Source organism: Paralichthys olivaceus, chromosome 11, assembly GCF_024713975.1.
Source record: "Paralichthys olivaceus isolate ysfri-2021 chromosome 11, ASM2471397v2, whole genome shotgun sequence".
In the NCBI taxonomy this organism is placed as follows: Eukaryota; Metazoa; Chordata; class Actinopteri; order Pleuronectiformes; family Paralichthyidae; genus Paralichthys; species Paralichthys olivaceus.
The window spans coordinates 11,929,053-11,946,622 of NC_091103.1; the positions used below are offsets into that span (position 1 = coordinate 11,929,053).

A 17,570-nucleotide genomic window follows, 5' to 3' on the forward strand; every position below is an offset into this window, starting at 1 on the left:
CCCAGAGTGAGTTTATTCAAACCTGGTGAATCATGTCCACCGACAGATCCTGGGTCTGAGTGTGGGCGAAAGGGAGCAGCAGCTACTTTGGATCGAAATCCGCCTGTAATGATAACATGGAGCAGATGGCAGGCGTCTAACAACACGAGGACAAAGGAGCAGACGGAGCAGGAAGCTTTAGCAGAGCAGAGGAGCCTGTGCATTAAACACTGTGTTTGCTAAGAGCATTAAACACTCATCCACTGCTCGATGGTACAGAGGTACACCACCCTCTGACAAGAGGACGAGATAACAAAGTACATCGAGATAAAAACTTATATCAAGATAATACAAGTATGGAAAGAACAAAAAGTACATCAAGATAATTAAAAACTTATATCAAGATAATACAAGTATGTAAAGATAAAAAAAAGTATATCAAGATAATTAAAAACTGTATATCAAGATAATACAAGTATGTAAAGATAAAAAAAAGTATATCAAGATAAAAAGTATGTAAAGAGCAAAAAGTACATCAAGATAATTAAAAACGGTTTATCAAGATAAAAAATATGTCCAGATAATAACTATACATCAAGATAAAAAAGTATTTAAATATAATATAAAACTGTACATCAAGATAAAAAAGTATGTAAATATAATACAAACCGTACATCAAGATGATAAAAAACTCAATTCAAATAAAAAAGTATATAAAGATGATAAAAAACTGTATCAAGATAATTAAAAAAACTGTATATCAAGATGATAAAAAACTAAATTCAGATATTAAAGTATATCAAGATGATAAAAAATTATAAATTGAGATAAAAAGTATATCAAGATAATAAAAAACTAAGAATATATGATGCAACCAACATCAGTGATAAAATATAATTACTGAGATACAAAAAAACAATGATAAAGGAAGAAAGAAAAATGTGTCTATTTGAAATGAATAATAACAGAGACATAAGGATTGAAGTTTTGTTGTTAACACAGCCTATCTTCAGATATGGAGACTGGGGGGGGGGGTTCTGCATTTGACATTCTAATAAATTAAAGTTGAGTATGTCATCTTTTTTCATCCTACGTCTTCTACACCAACAGTGTTTACATGTATTTAATTCTAGTAGTTGTTATTTCAAAAACTAAAACCATGTAATTATTAACATAATTTCCCCCAGTAGTCATTTAATTTAATAATGCCCATTTATAATAATGTCACTGTATGGCACTGGTCTTAAAGATCAAACAATGTACTAAATCTTTTTTAAATAGAAATGACCGGAAAGTAAAATCAACTCTTTTTTTTTTTGAAGAAAGACTCCCCCGATGAAAAATCTAACAATGCAGAAACAGTTTTAGATAGGGTGTACTTTTTTCTATTTTTTGGCTCATTTTATACCAAAAAATAAATATTCTAAAACAATGTGTATGACTCAATAGCAGCACAATCACAGCCTCCACAATGAACTTAGTTAAATCTACAACTCTGAACTGTTTCAACAAAACTTAAAAAGATTAGGTGAGTGGTTATTTTATGAATATCAGGTTGCAATGAAAAGCATTACACTTAAATCACAATTTTGACTGTGGCTTGCCAATAACATTAAACTTTAATCATGGTTAAAGGGGCAGGCCTGCTGATGAAAGATGGTTAACAAGAAACAGAAAAACCCATAATTTATTTTAATTCTACATTTAATATGATGAAAACAAGGCCCTGTACAATCCACCTTAGCAGTGAGTACAATAATTATTTTACAATTTGTACACATTAGAACACAGCGCTGGACTCGTTCCACCTGTTCAAAATGCAGTCGAGAATGAAAAAAATCCTCTTTGAAACCTGCACCACGAGGAACCTTCCATTCAAAGAGAGGAGATCGTTTTTATTTTTTGGCCGATCACAGAGCAGGCCTGAAGTGAAAAATGTGTCATGAGAGACCAGACGGCATTTATGGAGATTTTTCTGTGAAGCTGCAGCTCTCGATCTCTGAAACCACCAGTACAGACCTGGCACAAATATTGTAAAAATGGCATTAAATATTTCAGCGAAGTGAGGTGCGGTAATTAAAACAACTTCAAAAAACCCCGAAGTATTTGCAACATAAATGAAGCACTCTTCGTGATTTCTCAAGCACTCAAAATGTATTCACTGCTGTTGTAAACCAGGTCTGTACCAGCTAACACTTTGTCCTCTTCTGAAAATTTAAAATCCTGTGGAAAGAAAAAGGCCAAGAGTGTCTGTCAACCTGTACAGCCATCATTGTGCCACAAAACACAAACGTAACACACTGACATCGACATTTAAAACAGGGGAGTGAATTCAAATGTTTTCTTGGTCTCCATGTAGCCACACGTTTGCTTTAAACATGTCGACGCTTGTTCTTGATAGCACGTAGTTAAACGGCAAACAGGCTCGCCCAATTCTCGCCAAAGGCCACAAGAAACATGACTTTTATACAAAACTAGATCCCCTCCTCTCATTTTTCTCAGCAGAAGAAATCTAATATTGCTAGAAAACTCCCCCATCTCATGAATGATTTAGTTTGTCTTTTTTTTTCTTTTTTACACAATTTATGGAAGAAGAGTTAAGCTTCCCAGTGTTTCCCAGAATCAATGATGAAAGCACTTCCAAGTTCATTCAAAGCATAGCAGTCCACAAAAAAACTCTCAACTCGATGTTAGCTTTCATTGAATTCACTTGTTTTACGCTACATAAGTGTACACTTTACGGTCCTCTGGTGTTCGTGCCAAATATTCCCTCTCAATGAGTCCTTCAATCCTCTTCTTGATGACTACAGGACTAGGGAGGAATCGTGCTCGCAACTGCTGTGTGACCTACAGAGACATAAAAGACAGTGGTCAGTATGTTCAAATCTCTTCATCATCACCTTGATTTCAACCTTATTACACCAGCTCCCATCTTGTACTCCCATCATTCACCACTAGGGGGCTCACTGAGGACAGCCTAATGTGCTGTGTATTCAGTGACAATGTTCACTGAGAAATATTTAAAATAGACTAAAGCATATTAGGTCAAGTTTTCCTTTTAAATCAACAGCAAATGTTTCAACTGACTGACCTCTGCTACTAGAACATTGTGCTGCATCTTCTTTCTCGACTTCATGATGCGAACAATTGCAGCCTCGATCTCGTGCTTCCTGTCGTCGTCCACCTTCTGTCGTGTCTCCTTCCTCTCTGGGTCTGACTCGCCCTGTTTAGCAGCCACTGCAAAGTGAACAGGAGTGGAAGGTGAATGAAACTGACAAGGAGGAATCACACTAAAAACATATACCCTCTTTCTTCAGAGTAACTGTATGAATTATTAATGTTGAGGTAATGGTAAGTATGTCAAACATTTTAAATGTACTGAGGTACATGGCAATGTGACATTACAGTATTGAAACACCTAATGTGTCTGCACTGCTAATCAGACAGTTTTAAACACACTGAGTAAAGTATGGAGTATGAAGTATAATAATACTATAGAGAACAATGCACCAATAATTAGAGATGTTGCAGTTGGCATGTTTGGCGGTGTTGGAGGCATTTCTGATGCCAATATCAGTGTCATTTTTACCAGTGATGTAAAATAATAAATAAATCTTGGTTCTAATCGGAAAACTTCTTATGCACCTGTCTGGATCTTGACACGGTGCAGCTTGGAGGTAAACTGGTCATTGACTGTAAACACGTGGCCATTCTCAATCTCCTTGGACTTGGGCTCCTTGGTGAGAACTCTCTGAGTGGGTTTCCCACAGGCCAGCGACTGCAGCGCTCGCACAAGCTCCCTCTCTGGGATGTCCGTCTCTTGCTGGATCTCCTACAGGTGGAGAGATTAAGTTCGGGGCTATGAGACCACAAGACCCAAGATGCAACAGACAGAAAAACTCGAATGACAAGGACTTTATCCAAGCGAAATCATCAGGATGTGGTTTGTTGTTTTTGGCGTAGAACAATGTTTCTGTGATACACATGGAATATTGTGTTGAAATTTGAGGTGTTAAATACTGTACCTCAAAGGTGGACTTCTCTCTGTTATTGAAAAGCATGAGGATGGTCATCTGGAAGGTGGAGACCTGCAGGATGTGCTTCCTTGTGTTGGAGCCCGTCACCTGAGCTCCTCCCACTCCGACCTCTGACCCATCCTCCTGGTGTCAAGTCAATGAAAGACCACAATCTAAAAACATGGTTCAGAATTTCTTTCTACCAGACATTATGTTTTCCGTTACTGGAAAACCTGAAAATGTAAACGTTCAGAGGAGAAAGTTATCACAACTTAAAAATATATAATTACATGATACATTTAACACCAGGCAGTCTACCAGTGCTGATCAGGTTACTGCTTGAAAATAATGACTTGTTTTCCTTTTAATTATTTTTAATAATACTTATTTTTTGTGTTTACGTCAATGTTACTATGTTTCCAGCAGTACATTTAAAAGGTAAGTATTTCTCCAACACTCATGTGACACTGTAAATATGCTATAATAATCTTATTTTGAAGCATGTACCTTTTTGATGGGGCCGTAGAAGGTGGCGTTTAGGTCTGCAGAGCCCATATGGTGCTGCAGTGTGAGTTGTCTGCCGCTGTGCTTACCAAGATAAAACCTGCCAACGAGTCGAGTCACTGTAGGTTAGTTTCTATGAATAGTCAATGTTTTACAATTAATCCAAATGAAGTGTTTGTTCTTTCGGCAACAGGAGTAGACCTTAACAACACAGCATAGCACCAATTTATTCATGAATTATTTTTCATGGAATTGACACAAGATCACATCTCCAAGAACTGATAAGTATTGTTACTGTGGTCAGCTTCCCGTGTAACAAAACAGAGACTTTGGTACTCACATCCTTGATCTGAGCGCTGTGCGTTCAGGTGTGACACTCAAATGCGTCCTCAATGTATCCTGAGATATGATCACTCAGACCACATTCAAAGGTGGAATGGGACGCAATGTGGCCACAATATTTCGCTGTGTGAACGCAAATGTGTCCTTGGTCACATATGAAGGTCTGCTCTGGTCTGAACTTTACAGTTTTACATTGTATTAAAAGTATTTTAACATTTCTAAGTACAAATACATTGATTTGTTTGTGGACATCACCCCACTATCAACGCTGACCACGACATGATGACTTCTAGTTTCTTTTCAAATGGGTAAAATCTGATTCCATAGTAGAGCTGCCAGCTGTGCATTGAGCCAGTCTGCCCCTCCTGATCTCGCTCTCCTTTTCACTTGCTTGTGTCAACACAAAAATACACATATAGACTACAGAAACATCTTTTCAAACAGAAATGATGTATTTATTTGCATATAGAGTGGGAAAGTGAGATCCTACCACAAGCTGTCACAGGAGACACATTCAGGATGCATATTTAAGCCAGGTTTGACCAGACGAACTTAACATTGTCCACTTGTGATCAGATCTCTCAGGATGGATGTTAAAACCAGCTCTGAACAGGGCCATAATGTGGCTCTTTAATATACTTTCTTTTCACACAGACACAAGCTCATATTAAACAATATGCCTCTTATTCTGTGCAATAAGTATAATAACATACAAACCTCCTAAAGACTTCAAACGCATGTCTCGGCGAAGGAGGGATATTGCACTTGGGTGTTGCTGATTGTGTCGGCCAGTATCCCGTGGTCAGGACTCTCACAGTGAGATCGACTCCTCCAAGTGACACCTTACGTTAGAAAAACACAGGACAATAATCACTTTATCTTTGAGTCCAAGTGACAACTGATTCAAAGTTGATGAAATTCCCTCAAGCAGTCTTGAGATATCACATTCAAGAGGCCAACAACATGTTCTTTTGAAGCCACTGTGACCTGATCAATTTATCAGTGAGTCCAAGTGAATTGTGCCAGATGTAAAGAACTTCCCTATGAGCAGTCCTTTAAGTCACACTCAAGGTAACATGAGGTCACTGTGACCTTGATCGTTGACCTCCAGGCACCAAGATCGAATCAGTTAATTTTTGAGTCCAAGTGAAAGTTTGTACCAAATTTGAAGACATTCCCTCAAACTGATCTTAAGATATCATGTTGAAGAATAACATTAAGATAATTTATGAGGCCACTGTGGCCTTGAACTTTTGCTACCAAGAAGAAGCTCTATATCAAGTTCAAAACAATGCAAGGCCATGTTACCATGACCCTTTGACAACCAAAAGCAGATCTTAAGATAATCACGTAAAAAAATAAACTTAGACATACTTTGTAAGGCCACAGTGACCATGACCTTCAGCTGCTAAAATCAAGTGAGTTAATCCTTGACTCCAGAGATATCACCTTCACAAGGCTACAAACCAAATCACCACCAAAATCTAATCCGTTCATCCTATATGTCTAAGTACATTTGAGAAAATTCCCTCATGGTATTCTTGAGACATCGTGTTCACAGGAATGGGACTGACAGAAAATGCAAAAACATAATGCCTCCGGCTCGTGGCTGTCGCCGGTGCGAAGGCATAAGAAATGTTTAGACAAGAACAACCAGATTCTGGAATAGTACTTATGCAAAAGCTGTTTGTCTCTTGAAGGCTGTTTACTGAACACTACAGGTACTCAGTGGGTTTTTAATACAGGGCAGTAAAACAGATGTCTTTTTTATTATACACTAAATCTAATGGGTCTCTCCTGCTGCAGATTATCGCCGCTTATAATCACCCCACAGGTGCCAATATGTTAACTTTACATTTCATTCATTCACCCTTTATTCTAACTTGGGAATACATCGAGGTACAGACCTCATTTACAACATAGCCGATAACAGAAAATAAAGAAAACATCCTAGACACCAAGAAAGACTAAGACAAATTACAATAAAATCTGTAGGTATGGCTGAAAAGTATTCTTAAAACATGTACACTGAAGTCACAATAACAACTAGACACAGTGACAGAGTCTAATTCTTGTGTCATAAAGCCACGTGACAGCACAGCACAACTGGAAATTAGCCCAGTGTTTTCCCAGGTCACAGATAGTTAGCTGGATAATTGTTTTCATGTATCTGAGCAACACAGCAATGATCAGTCATTCGAGCAGCCATGTAATGATTACAGATAACAAGTGGGCTCTTTAATTTGACAGAACGAGATGTGGCGTGTTGTGTCTCCTCACCCCGGTTGTCTGTAGATGTTGTCTGAACTCATCCATGGTGGTGTTAGAGATGCTCATATCCCGGAACATGCCCTCCAGTTTAGAAGTGAACTGACAGCCACACTCCGTCTGAGCAATGAAGAACAGAGGAAGGTGAATCAAAAACTGGTGGTCAACAAATCTGTCAACTGTCAATTTTTAACAGCGGTAAGTGGACACAGGCGAATTATACATAACCTCTATTTAAATTTCCTTTGTCATGTACTTTTACATTAAATTAACTTTAAATCCTTAAAATGGAGCTTCTCACTTCTCTCCATTTTTTATTCCATGAAAACCTTGACTGAAATCTCATTCGCATCGGGCTCACCTTGAGCTTTGAGATCATGTTTTTCTCAGAGTCATCAGAGACGCTCTTGTTGGTGAGCAGCCTGCGGGCCAGGTGCTGCTTGTAGTATCTCTCAAACACGTCCTTCTCCTGCATGAAGCGGAAAAGCACCATGGCCTTGTCTAGTATAGACTCCACCTCCTGCTCTGTCAGCTGGATGAAAAAAGAAGAAAAAAAAAGCGACAAGGGGACCAGGTTACATCCATCATGTGAGCAGAAGACACAGCAGGTGAGGTTAGCAGCGGCTCTCCTGATCAGCATTGATAGGCAAAACAAGCTACTAAACGGAAATACACATATAAAATGATTTAAATTTGATCTTAGTCATGTGTTTTGAATCAAATTTTCTTAACTGCAGTGGAACAAAAATGTACATGACTTCAGCTTGTGCTGCCGCATTTACTCAAAGTAGATCCGGCTCCACCACATTAGAATGAAAATGATAAGGACCACTTCTCCTGTTAAGATATCCATAAACATCATTATCAGTAACTATAAAGAAAAAGAAAACACAAATACAACCAAATATATACAACTTGAATGAAGAAAATAAACATATTTTTAAGGAAATGTAAACATAAATGCACAGTTTTCTGCATTGTTTATTCCATAATATTAAAGTTTTCACATCGGTGCATTTCGGTAAAAACAAAAACAGATACCAATGTGTCTGAGAAAGACTTTTATCATTCGATATTATTGACAAATGGATGTATTGGCCAGGCTCTAATAATAAGGGTATTTCCTAGTATGTTTTTTTGTTTAAAAATTTTAAATGGTGCTATGTTTCAGTGTTGGCATCAAATACTAAATAAGTTCATAGAAATCTAAGGGCAAGTGAAAAAAAAGAGAAGATCACTCACTCCTTTGACGCCTTTCTTCAGTTTGTCATCAATGAAGAGTGAGAGGTACTCTGGTGAGCGAGAGTTGAGGTTAAGGAAATACTCAAAGTCACCAGCAATAGTTTGTTTGAAGAGCCGATCATTATTGAAGGACTCCTGGAGGAAACGGTCAAAACGGGACTTCAGGTCCAGCAAACCCTGTAATAAGGAGACAAGGAAGTTTGTACAGGTAGTAGCTTAACACAGAAATTAAAGCTCCGACAGTAGATACAGTCGAGAAAGGTCGATCTAATAGAATAAAAACCACAGCGGCTGCGGTCTGTTGGATCCGAATAACAGCAGGAATGTAGGCGTAAATTTGCAAACCACTGAAAATATTCTACACAGGAGCTTAAAACAGAATCTTTCAAATACAGTACATTCTCTCTATGCACTTTAATAACCTCCCACATTATTCAGCACAGTGCAACAACAAAATGCAGTTGAAGGCATTGACCATCTTGGTTTGTGGCCAGTCTCAGGGGTTCTGCTGGGAAGTGCATTATGATCAAGGCTTGGCACGCAACGGCGTGCTAATGTCTGCTTAGGTGGGGGAAATAACTGCATGATCTCTAACAAGGCTAGATGCTACAACAAGGGTTAAATGGAAATTTCACACACTTTTCCTGCTTTTTACAATATCCATATACTTGCACTGCAGGGCCTCCTGCTAACAGAGCACCTTACCTGGATGTAATCCACAGGGTTCTTTCCTTCTCCCTCCTCCGACACGAGAGCCTTGCCTTGCTCCCGCAGATACGAGCTCATACATTCACACATGGTCTTAAGCCCATTGGGAACTCTGCTGAACAGCTTGTACATACACGCCAGGTCTGTAGATGGATATTCACAGTAGTCAGACACACACACATCAGAAATCTATTTCTACTGGCTGACTGCTCAGATCTGCTTGAGAGATGGTTTATTTGCACGTGTAGGTGAATTGAGTTTTTCTGAACAATATCAACAAACTCTCTGATGCAAGAAGACATTGTAATGGCATTACTGATCCACTAAAACATACATCTTGATAGATGACCAACTTCCACCAACACCTGTAGTATAAGTTGCATACAACAGGGCGCTTACCATCTGTTTTGCCATTCTTGAGCATGTGGACGAGGCCTGAGTTCTCCATCTCCACGATAGTTTTCATGTGTTTGGAGATGAGCTCCCTCTCCACCACCTTGACAATTGGCTCCTCCGTGGACTTATCAAGGCAGTGCATCACCCGCTCAATCTCCTCATTAATCCTGGCTTCCACCTTCTTTATGTACACACTGGCACTGTTTTCTGCAAGGAACTTTTGGCTCTCCATCTAAATAAACCAAGAAAAATATGTTTTGAAAATGATTGACACTGTATTTTTTATATGGATCCCAGAGAGGGAAGATGTAGCCAAGGCAACAACTAACAGGGATCCACATAAATAATTAACAATGATCAGCAGGGGGAAATTCTCTCACAAACCTGGAAGAATTCTGCAGACATTTCTAAGAACGGTGCCTCGAAGTCTTCTTCATAAACAGATCTCCCTTCAAGGCCGAGGATCATCAACATTTGGCATGCATTTCTAATGGCCCCCCTGGAGGAGTAACAGACCAAATGTCGTCAGCACAAACAGTAATTTAAGACTCTACACAAACGCTTCAATATTAAATAAAATGGAAATAATAGAGAATATTTGTGGATGCTCAAGTTAAAGTAATTGCGTTGGAAACTGCTTATAATGATCATGTGTTTCCTGGGCCAAAATGATCACTATAAGCAGTTGATTTCATAAATGAATTGTGTAGCTACTGTATGATAGCCCTGGAACACACAAACTGTGAGATCGAACAAACATGTAAATTACTTCTACATGAAATAAAACCTGTGTTTGAAATGTTGCCTACCTGTCCACCACCTCCCCCTTCCTCTCGCGAGCAATCATGTCCAGGAGGGTCTGTCGGAGGTGGTCTCTGATGCAGCCGTAGCGAACCACCTGATCCCTAAAGATGATCAGACCCAGGTTGTAGACGTTCTCTACATTGTTCTGCTGCACATAAACTCGGTCCTGTGAGACAAACACAAAAAAAGAGAGATTCATCACATGACACACATTTTTTCTCGCATTGTGTCATCAACATTTTAGCCAATTCTCCGGATTTTACCTGGAGGTCATGTCTGAAAAAGGCTTGAAAGAAAGTGTGGGAAACGTGTCGAGACTGATAAGAACCAATCAGAAAGTGAATGCGTCAATATTTACAAACATTTCTGCTTCTGCCTGTCCAGACTCAAATGCAGCAACAGTGATGCCTTGTTAAACTAAAATATCATAGTGTGGGTGTGGCCTAAATGTGTGAGAATCTTGGGAAACATCAGCTGCTCACCATATACATCAGGATGTCTCTGATCATCACCATCGCTGTCTGATGGTCATTCCAGGCCTGATTTAGGGTTTGGAGGAAGTTATTGTTTAGGGAGTTGAGGACATCTTCTCTTACCTGTGAGTGAAACAGACAAACACACATGCACATAAGAGGGGGGTCATCTTAAAGTGAAGGTCTGCAGTGAAAGTGTTAACAAAATGCTTGACCATAAACAAGAAACTTAAAATGTGTTGTTGAACTGAAAAAATGGCTCTAACTCAAGCTGACTCTCTTCTAGAAAGACACACAACAAACAGCTTGATAATAGTCACACTGCAGCGTGACTCAGCACTGTAAACTAAAGTCTCTGTCGAGTCAGATTCTTAAGGGCACACCGACCTTATTTTTTTCTTTTTTCATCTTCTCAGAACAGAGATGATGAATTATAAACTGCTCCTCGTGTTACAATGGACCATGACCTCACACAGTCAACAACTTCTTACTTTACTTTACAACATTGAATGTTGAAGACAGACCCATTTATCTGATCATTCCTAATTCAAAGACTCATAATGCACACTCATGGTTTACATATGGAATTAATTATGACGCTGTTATAACAACTCTTACAATTCACCTGCTGCCCTGTCCACCTGTTCAGTACTGGTGCGAAAAACTCAGCTGAGACTCAAATAATATCAGTGTTCAAAGTCATTTCTAATCTGCAAATCCTTCTGTCGGCAATTATTTATGACAGAAATCATTAGGCCAAACATAAAACCAACTGAGAAGAAGAATGGTACTGTAAGATGTAAGAACGGCTGAGAAGCAAAAGAAAATTGTCATGTTTGAGTTGTTTTCAAAACTTGGGTCTGGTTGAAGTGTCTGAGATGTGTTTGTAATGTTCAAGGCTGCATGTTACCACTACTGGTCTCTTTCTTTGGAAGTGATATTTGGATCATTATTAGCAAATATAACACACTCCAGTGTCAGGTGTCTCTTCTTTGATCTGCTTCTTGTTGACAGTCCCTCGCTGCTAATTTACTAAGCCTGTCAAGTTGAGAATGTGCATTTCATTAAGCTGTTAAACCATCTGGCTGATACACAACAGCCGCCTGCTGAAATATCACTCAGTGAGTATCTGCACAGAAGCCTCTACTACAAACATCACACAGTGACACTTTGATGCAAATAATATGCAGCAACAAATAAGTGAAAAGCTAAACTTGGGAATACAACATACTAATCTCATAGTAACAGGATCAGCATTATTGCCCTCCCTTGAATACTGCTTAGAATAATCAAATTAACTGACATCTAGCAAGATCATTTAATTTCAATGTATTTCTCCAGTTAAATAATTCAACTAAATGTCCATTTGAGAAACCTGCATTCTGTAAGTTGTCGTTAAAAAATAGGGTTAGCCCAGTCACAGAAATGAGAAATATGGCAAACCAAGGTATAGGTGATCTTTTTTGCAAACCCCCACAAGACAAGACTCGAGTAAAAAGATCTGAAAATAAATACCCAGCAAACAGCCCATATGTTGAGCTCAAAATATTCAATCAATTAAATCAATACATCTAATTCCTTTTGAATGAGCAGTGATTATAATCATAGTAAATGGAGAGGGAGAATAACGGTCAAAAATGTACATGACTTCAGCTTGTGCTGCAGCATTTACTCAAAGTAGATCCAGCTCCACCACATTTGAATGAAAATGATAAGGAGAACTCTTATGTTATCATGAAATATAAAACTGCCGTTAGAATATGGTGTGCAGTAACATTCAAGATAATTCATGGGAAAAACTGGTATCGGTGATTGCATATTACAAGCTTGGGTGACAGATCAGTCATATAGACTTTCGAACACAAAAACAGAAACATTAATCAATTGTTTTTAATCCAATAATTCTGTTGACTACTGACTTTGAGTGTCTGGCAAATTAAGCAAGCGTCACTGGTGGACCTTTCTGGGTGTTTTTATTTCTTCACTCAAAACAACACATTTGCTTGTTAAATATATTGTGATATTTTTATACATGCATTTCAAAATACTAAGGGGTCGTATGGTTAAGGAATAACTAATGTGTTTACTACGGAGTGTGTAATCCCAACCGGCGCTGCCAAAATGTACTTAAAGTTCTGCAACCGTGTTATCCCATAATCTCTGTTAGACTTACTTTGTTAATAAGGTGTTCGGTGACGACTTCCCGTAGGCCCGTGTACAGTTTCTCGCCGTGCTTGTGGAGCACCATTGTGTAGGCGTTCCTGTACAACTCCTCAAAGCTCAGGCCGCTGTTATTCTTCCTCTGTATCTCCTGGATGGCGTTCTTCAGAAGGTCCCAGATGTTGTTGACATACTTCTCATCCATTGTCATCTGCAAACGACAGCCAATAGTAAAATGATCATCAAATTTCATTATTTGAAGCAATGCTTTCAGAAAGGTCTCTAACTTCTGAACAGATTTACCTCTGATTTTTCTGAGTTAGAAATGTTGGCCATGGGCTGAGATGCAGAATAATAGCACTACCTGATTAGTCCCTTTAATAACCATAACCTGTTTGAAAAGGGTTGTGATGTTTCATAAACATCAATTGACACTATTTAATCATTTATTTTGTTATTGAGAATGAACCACATTAATATATCTGTATCATACTCCTCCTGCCTCTAATATGCTCCCACATCTTTGCTGTCTGTTCACACATCTGTGAAATTATTGTGATGGTAAAGGGCCCTTTTGCCCGAGGCTGAAATTCTAAGGCGGCACCTCTTCCCCTGGAGAAGCATCTTCTTATTATCGCAAATAATACAGGATCTTTACGAAACCTCACAGAAAGTTCTGGAAGAATCAGTCAGGAAAAAAATACTGCCTTACATCAAAACGTCCTAATGTTACAGCGACGCTAACAGCTCAGCCGAGAGCAGTTACCATCACAGCACATTTCAAACAACCCACAGGAGACAGTAGTTGTATTTAAATAATACATAGCAAAAGAAAGACTGAACAAATGTGCTTCCCTCAGTACTACACCTTTTTATGAGAGAAAGGTAACAACAGAGGTATAACATAACTCTCTGTGGGTTAAGAGGCACTTTTTAAATTCTTTAGAAGTGTTGAGATGCCTTGTTATAAGTGGTATGTTGCTCCAGTATTTGTGGCGAGTGTGATTTTTTTTTAAATAAATCATGTTTTCTTATTGATTTACTGTCACTAAACCCACGACATCTTACTTAAAACCAAATTAACCCATTTAATTATTGGCATAAAGTAAGGCAGTCAATCCCAGAAAGATTAAATGTCAAATGTTTAATTTCTATAATGTCCCACTGAAGTGTGCTTGAGGAAGAAAAGGAACTGTCAATCTGAAGAATCTTTGCTTTTGGTTGTGGCGCCACAGTAGCTCCAACTCATTAAATCAAGTAGGGCGTGTTATAATAAAGATCAGTCAGTCTGTATTGAAGGAACAATAACGCATGTGCATAATTGTGAGAATACTCAGGTGTGGTTCTGTTTTGTGTTATCTGCCAAACGTCTACATTTCGAAATGTGACTAAACTGACAATATGCACAATAAAACCTTTCAAATACAACTTAAACACTGGGAGCTTCAGTTTGTGTGGTGTGGTTGGAAATGTGTCTGATTCTTCACAATAAGGAAGAGCAGGAGAGAGGATGTTTTAGTCACCCACACAGAGTGACAACCATGCAATTCTGCACTGAGCTGGAACGCATCTAAAGATGTCTGAATACCGATATCAGCATTGGAAATGTCTCCAGTACAACCAAAAATGCTGTGTCAAGAATCTGCGAGAATGGAAATCTATGCACCAATCCAATACCACCCAAATAAAACTGCAATTTTCTTTAGCTGGAAATCACATCTTCTTTGCTTCTTGAAAACAGCAATTGTGCTGTACTGCCACTGGTGAGTACTGTTTTTAGGACGGTGATGAAGAAGTGATTTCAAATAGCATAGTTAAAGAGACCTAGCTAAAATATATGCAATTTAGTAATATTTCATGCTGTAAAGACCCACAAGTAAAACAGCAACATGTACTGTGTCAAATACTTAAGTTTCAAACTAATTAATGAAAGAATTGTTGTGTATGTCTACCTTTTTTAAATTTGTGTTCTTTTTCATTTATCTCTGTCAAACTAGACAAAATAACAAAAAACAGTTTTTCTGTATGTATTTGTTTTTCAAAGGGTTTCCCCTGAGCCACACCACACAGCAATGATAGCAATATTGGGTTTCTAGCATACAACTTTTAAAATACATTATATATATATTATGAATTTGTATCAGATCGGTACTTCTGTATCGGCCAATACGCTAAGTACAGGTATAGGAATCTGTATCAGGAAGGGAACATGGTATAAGAAGGTGTATCATTATAAAAACAAACCTCAAAAGATTTTACACTCAAGTGTTTCTCCTCATTGTGTTTGTGGGCTTCACAATAGCCAGACACACGTCGGCCACAGGAGAAAACTTCCCATGTGCCACCTCTGGTGAGGAGGAACAGTTCGAGCTGCCTCTCCACAGGCATGTCCAAACACATGCATTTAAAGATGCTGCCCTTGCAGCATGTAAGTCTGTCAAGACTTGGTCACACTGTCAGTATCACACAACCTGAGATTACTGGATCATGTACAGTCACAGACAGGCTGACATTTCATTTAAAGCAGAATGAGGTCAGTTCATAAATGAGGTCTTTCAGTGACTAGCAGACAAAGGGAGTGTCAGGTCGACGAGGAGGCGAATCCTCCATCACGGTTATTACCAAAGAATTGAAAACAAAAACAGGACTCTGAATCATCAGAGGCATTTATGCAAAGCAAGAACTAGTGTTAGCTGGCTTGTATGTTTTTTGTTAGCATCCATTTACAGCTGTGCTAACGTTGCTGCTTATGCTAGCATGCATTTGGAAATTTAGCGATTATCCTCCTATGGAGATGTCAGTCAAATGTAAAGCTCAGACACAACCACACAGGATGCATGTGGTAAAGAAAGCTAAAGGCAGCCAAAACAACAAGTGTCAAGAGCCATTGCTAACGCTAGCCCCGGCTACATGTCGACTGAGCCCATCTGCAAGCGAAGGTTTCTGGATTTGAGAGGTTTGAAAACGTCAAAGACAGTGAAAGTTGATTTTGAAACTCGTCTCTGAGGTTAGCAGATAAACTTCCCAACCGACCGCAGGGAGGGCGACTGGACATTTGACGGCTGCACTTTGTTTACGTACAGACAAGTCATTTCTGCTGCCCAGCTGGTTAGCATGCTAGCATGTAGCCGGCAGCCCAGACCACGGTGGTCGAGTCGCCGCCTGACGGGCAGGCAGAGCACCGACGGCGGCGTGCACTTACAGGAAAGGCCCGTATCCTCATCTTGGTGTCCTTCTTGGTGCCGCCTTTGCTGAGATTGGACATGGTTGCCTCGTCCGTGGGCTCTGTATTCACATGAACGTGTTCTCCGGGGAGGGACGGGGGTGGCGACTGGTTTGAGGAGCAGCCGACGAGCTTTCACTCGACCTCGTAGCTCCGCGTCCCGGCGCCGCAAGTTTATTGTTGACAGCCCGACGCCAAATCCGAGACTTGTTCATGCAGCAATGGCGGAGGAGCTGCACTTCTCATTGCGCAGAGCTCGCGTAGCCCAACTCACGCGAGAAATCAACATCTGAACTACTTGTCAACTTCTCTGGCACCTGAACGAAAACCACGAAAACTACAGTAGAGGAATAATACATCACTAATGTACTGCTACAACAACAACAACAACAACAACAACTACTACTACTACTACTACTACTACTACTGATTCACGCTTTGAAAACACGTCGTTAATAAAAAAGTACATAAGTGACAACACGTATGTATGATCAGGAATATGTAGGCCTACTTAAATAATGAAAAGTAAGAGTACTCACAGTACTACTATTTAATATGACTATTATAATTAATATGATTGCGATAATTATTATTATCATGTATCACTATTTATAATATCATATTATTTACTGTTGCAGCTGGTTGATAGAGATTTTCAATTATTCTCTACAGAATTGTGATTCATTATTTTCTTTCATCTCTTAATCTGCTGACTAGAGATGATGTGGATGTTTCTTTTGTCCATTCTATGCTCCAGACCTCATCATTTATAATGGTTAAAGTACACACAAGGGAAAGCAGTATACACGCACATCTGAAAAGCAGAAATCAGGAAATATTTGGTATTTCGGCTAGAAAAATGCCTTAAACCTGTATCAAAACAGATTTTCAGCTTTAGTTATCATTAGGGACAGTTCTTTAATTTGGAATACAACATCATATTTTATAACCTCTTTATATGTTTTTTCAACTATTTAAATACAAGTACCTCAAAATTGTACCTAAGCAGAGTAGATTAGTAAATCTTTGATGCATTCCATTACTAACATTATTATGTATTCATAACAACCATTAGGCAGAGTTTTGATTTTAGAGCCTGTACATAGATACATAGATACCTGGACTTACTTGTGTTTCTTGAGGATGTTTCATCTCTCATCAAAGAGGCTTCATTCAGTTCATCAAGACCAAATATGTTTCTGGTATTATTTCAGTGATGGAAGAGGTAGAAGAAGAACACAGATTCTTGATGGAGTTTACTAGTAAAAATTGTAAATTGATCATGAATTAATAATGAGAGAATGGGCCCGTGGACTAGAGCAGGTAAAAGTCCCCCTTCCTGCCACACATAGATGCCCAAGAGCCAAAAATGATTGTGATTGTTGTGTGTATTTATGGTCATTGTTAATCTCTTTGCAGTCATTAGATTAGCTCTGTGAAATATTAACAGTTACA

General features: G+C 38.9%; 1 protein-coding gene across 2 annotated transcripts; it reads right to left on the reverse strand.

Annotated features, from left to right (window-relative positions):
• Positions 1-1,665: 1,665 nt before the first annotated feature.
• cul3b (cullin 3b) lies at positions 1,666-16,377 on the reverse strand. Of its 2 annotated transcripts, none has more exons than XM_020095174.2 (16): positions 16,095-16,377; positions 12,906-13,103; positions 10,742-10,855; positions 10,265-10,425; positions 9,840-9,954; positions 9,459-9,687; positions 9,057-9,202; positions 8,352-8,528; positions 7,471-7,641; positions 7,122-7,229; positions 5,559-5,683; positions 4,503-4,599; positions 4,005-4,136; positions 3,625-3,811; positions 3,071-3,216; positions 1,666-2,826 (listed from the first exon to the last, which is right to left on the reverse strand). In XM_020095174.2, exons 1-16 carry the CDS (start codon positions 16,155-16,157, stop codon positions 2,695-2,697), a joined length of 2,301 nt encoding a protein of 766 aa, XP_019950733.1. In that variant the 5' UTR covers positions 16,158-16,377; the 3' UTR covers positions 1,666-2,694. The 2 variants fall into 2 exon arrangements, with proteins under 2 accessions (XP_019950733.1, XP_019950732.1); XM_020095173.2 differs by having other exon boundaries at positions 4,005-4,139.
• Between the last annotated feature and the right edge of the window lie 1,193 nt (positions 16,378-17,570).

What these genes read in the sequence shown, in the direction of transcription:
- cul3b (XM_020095173.2), bottom strand. Translation starts at nt 16,157, where the DNA reads ATGTCCAATCTCAGCAAAGGCGGCACCAAGAAGGACACCAAGATGAGG. An exon ending in TGTCTGCAGAATTCTTCCAG is followed by an intron (nt 9,688 to 9,839) that starts GTTTGTGAGAGA and finishes TGGTTTATTTAG; the next exon opens with ATGGAGAGCCAAAAGTTCCT. An exon ending in ACAATGTTCTAGTAGCAGAG is followed by an intron (nt 2,827 to 3,070) that starts GTCAGTCAGTTG and finishes ATGTCTCTGTAG; the next exon opens with GTCACACAGCAGTTGCGAGC.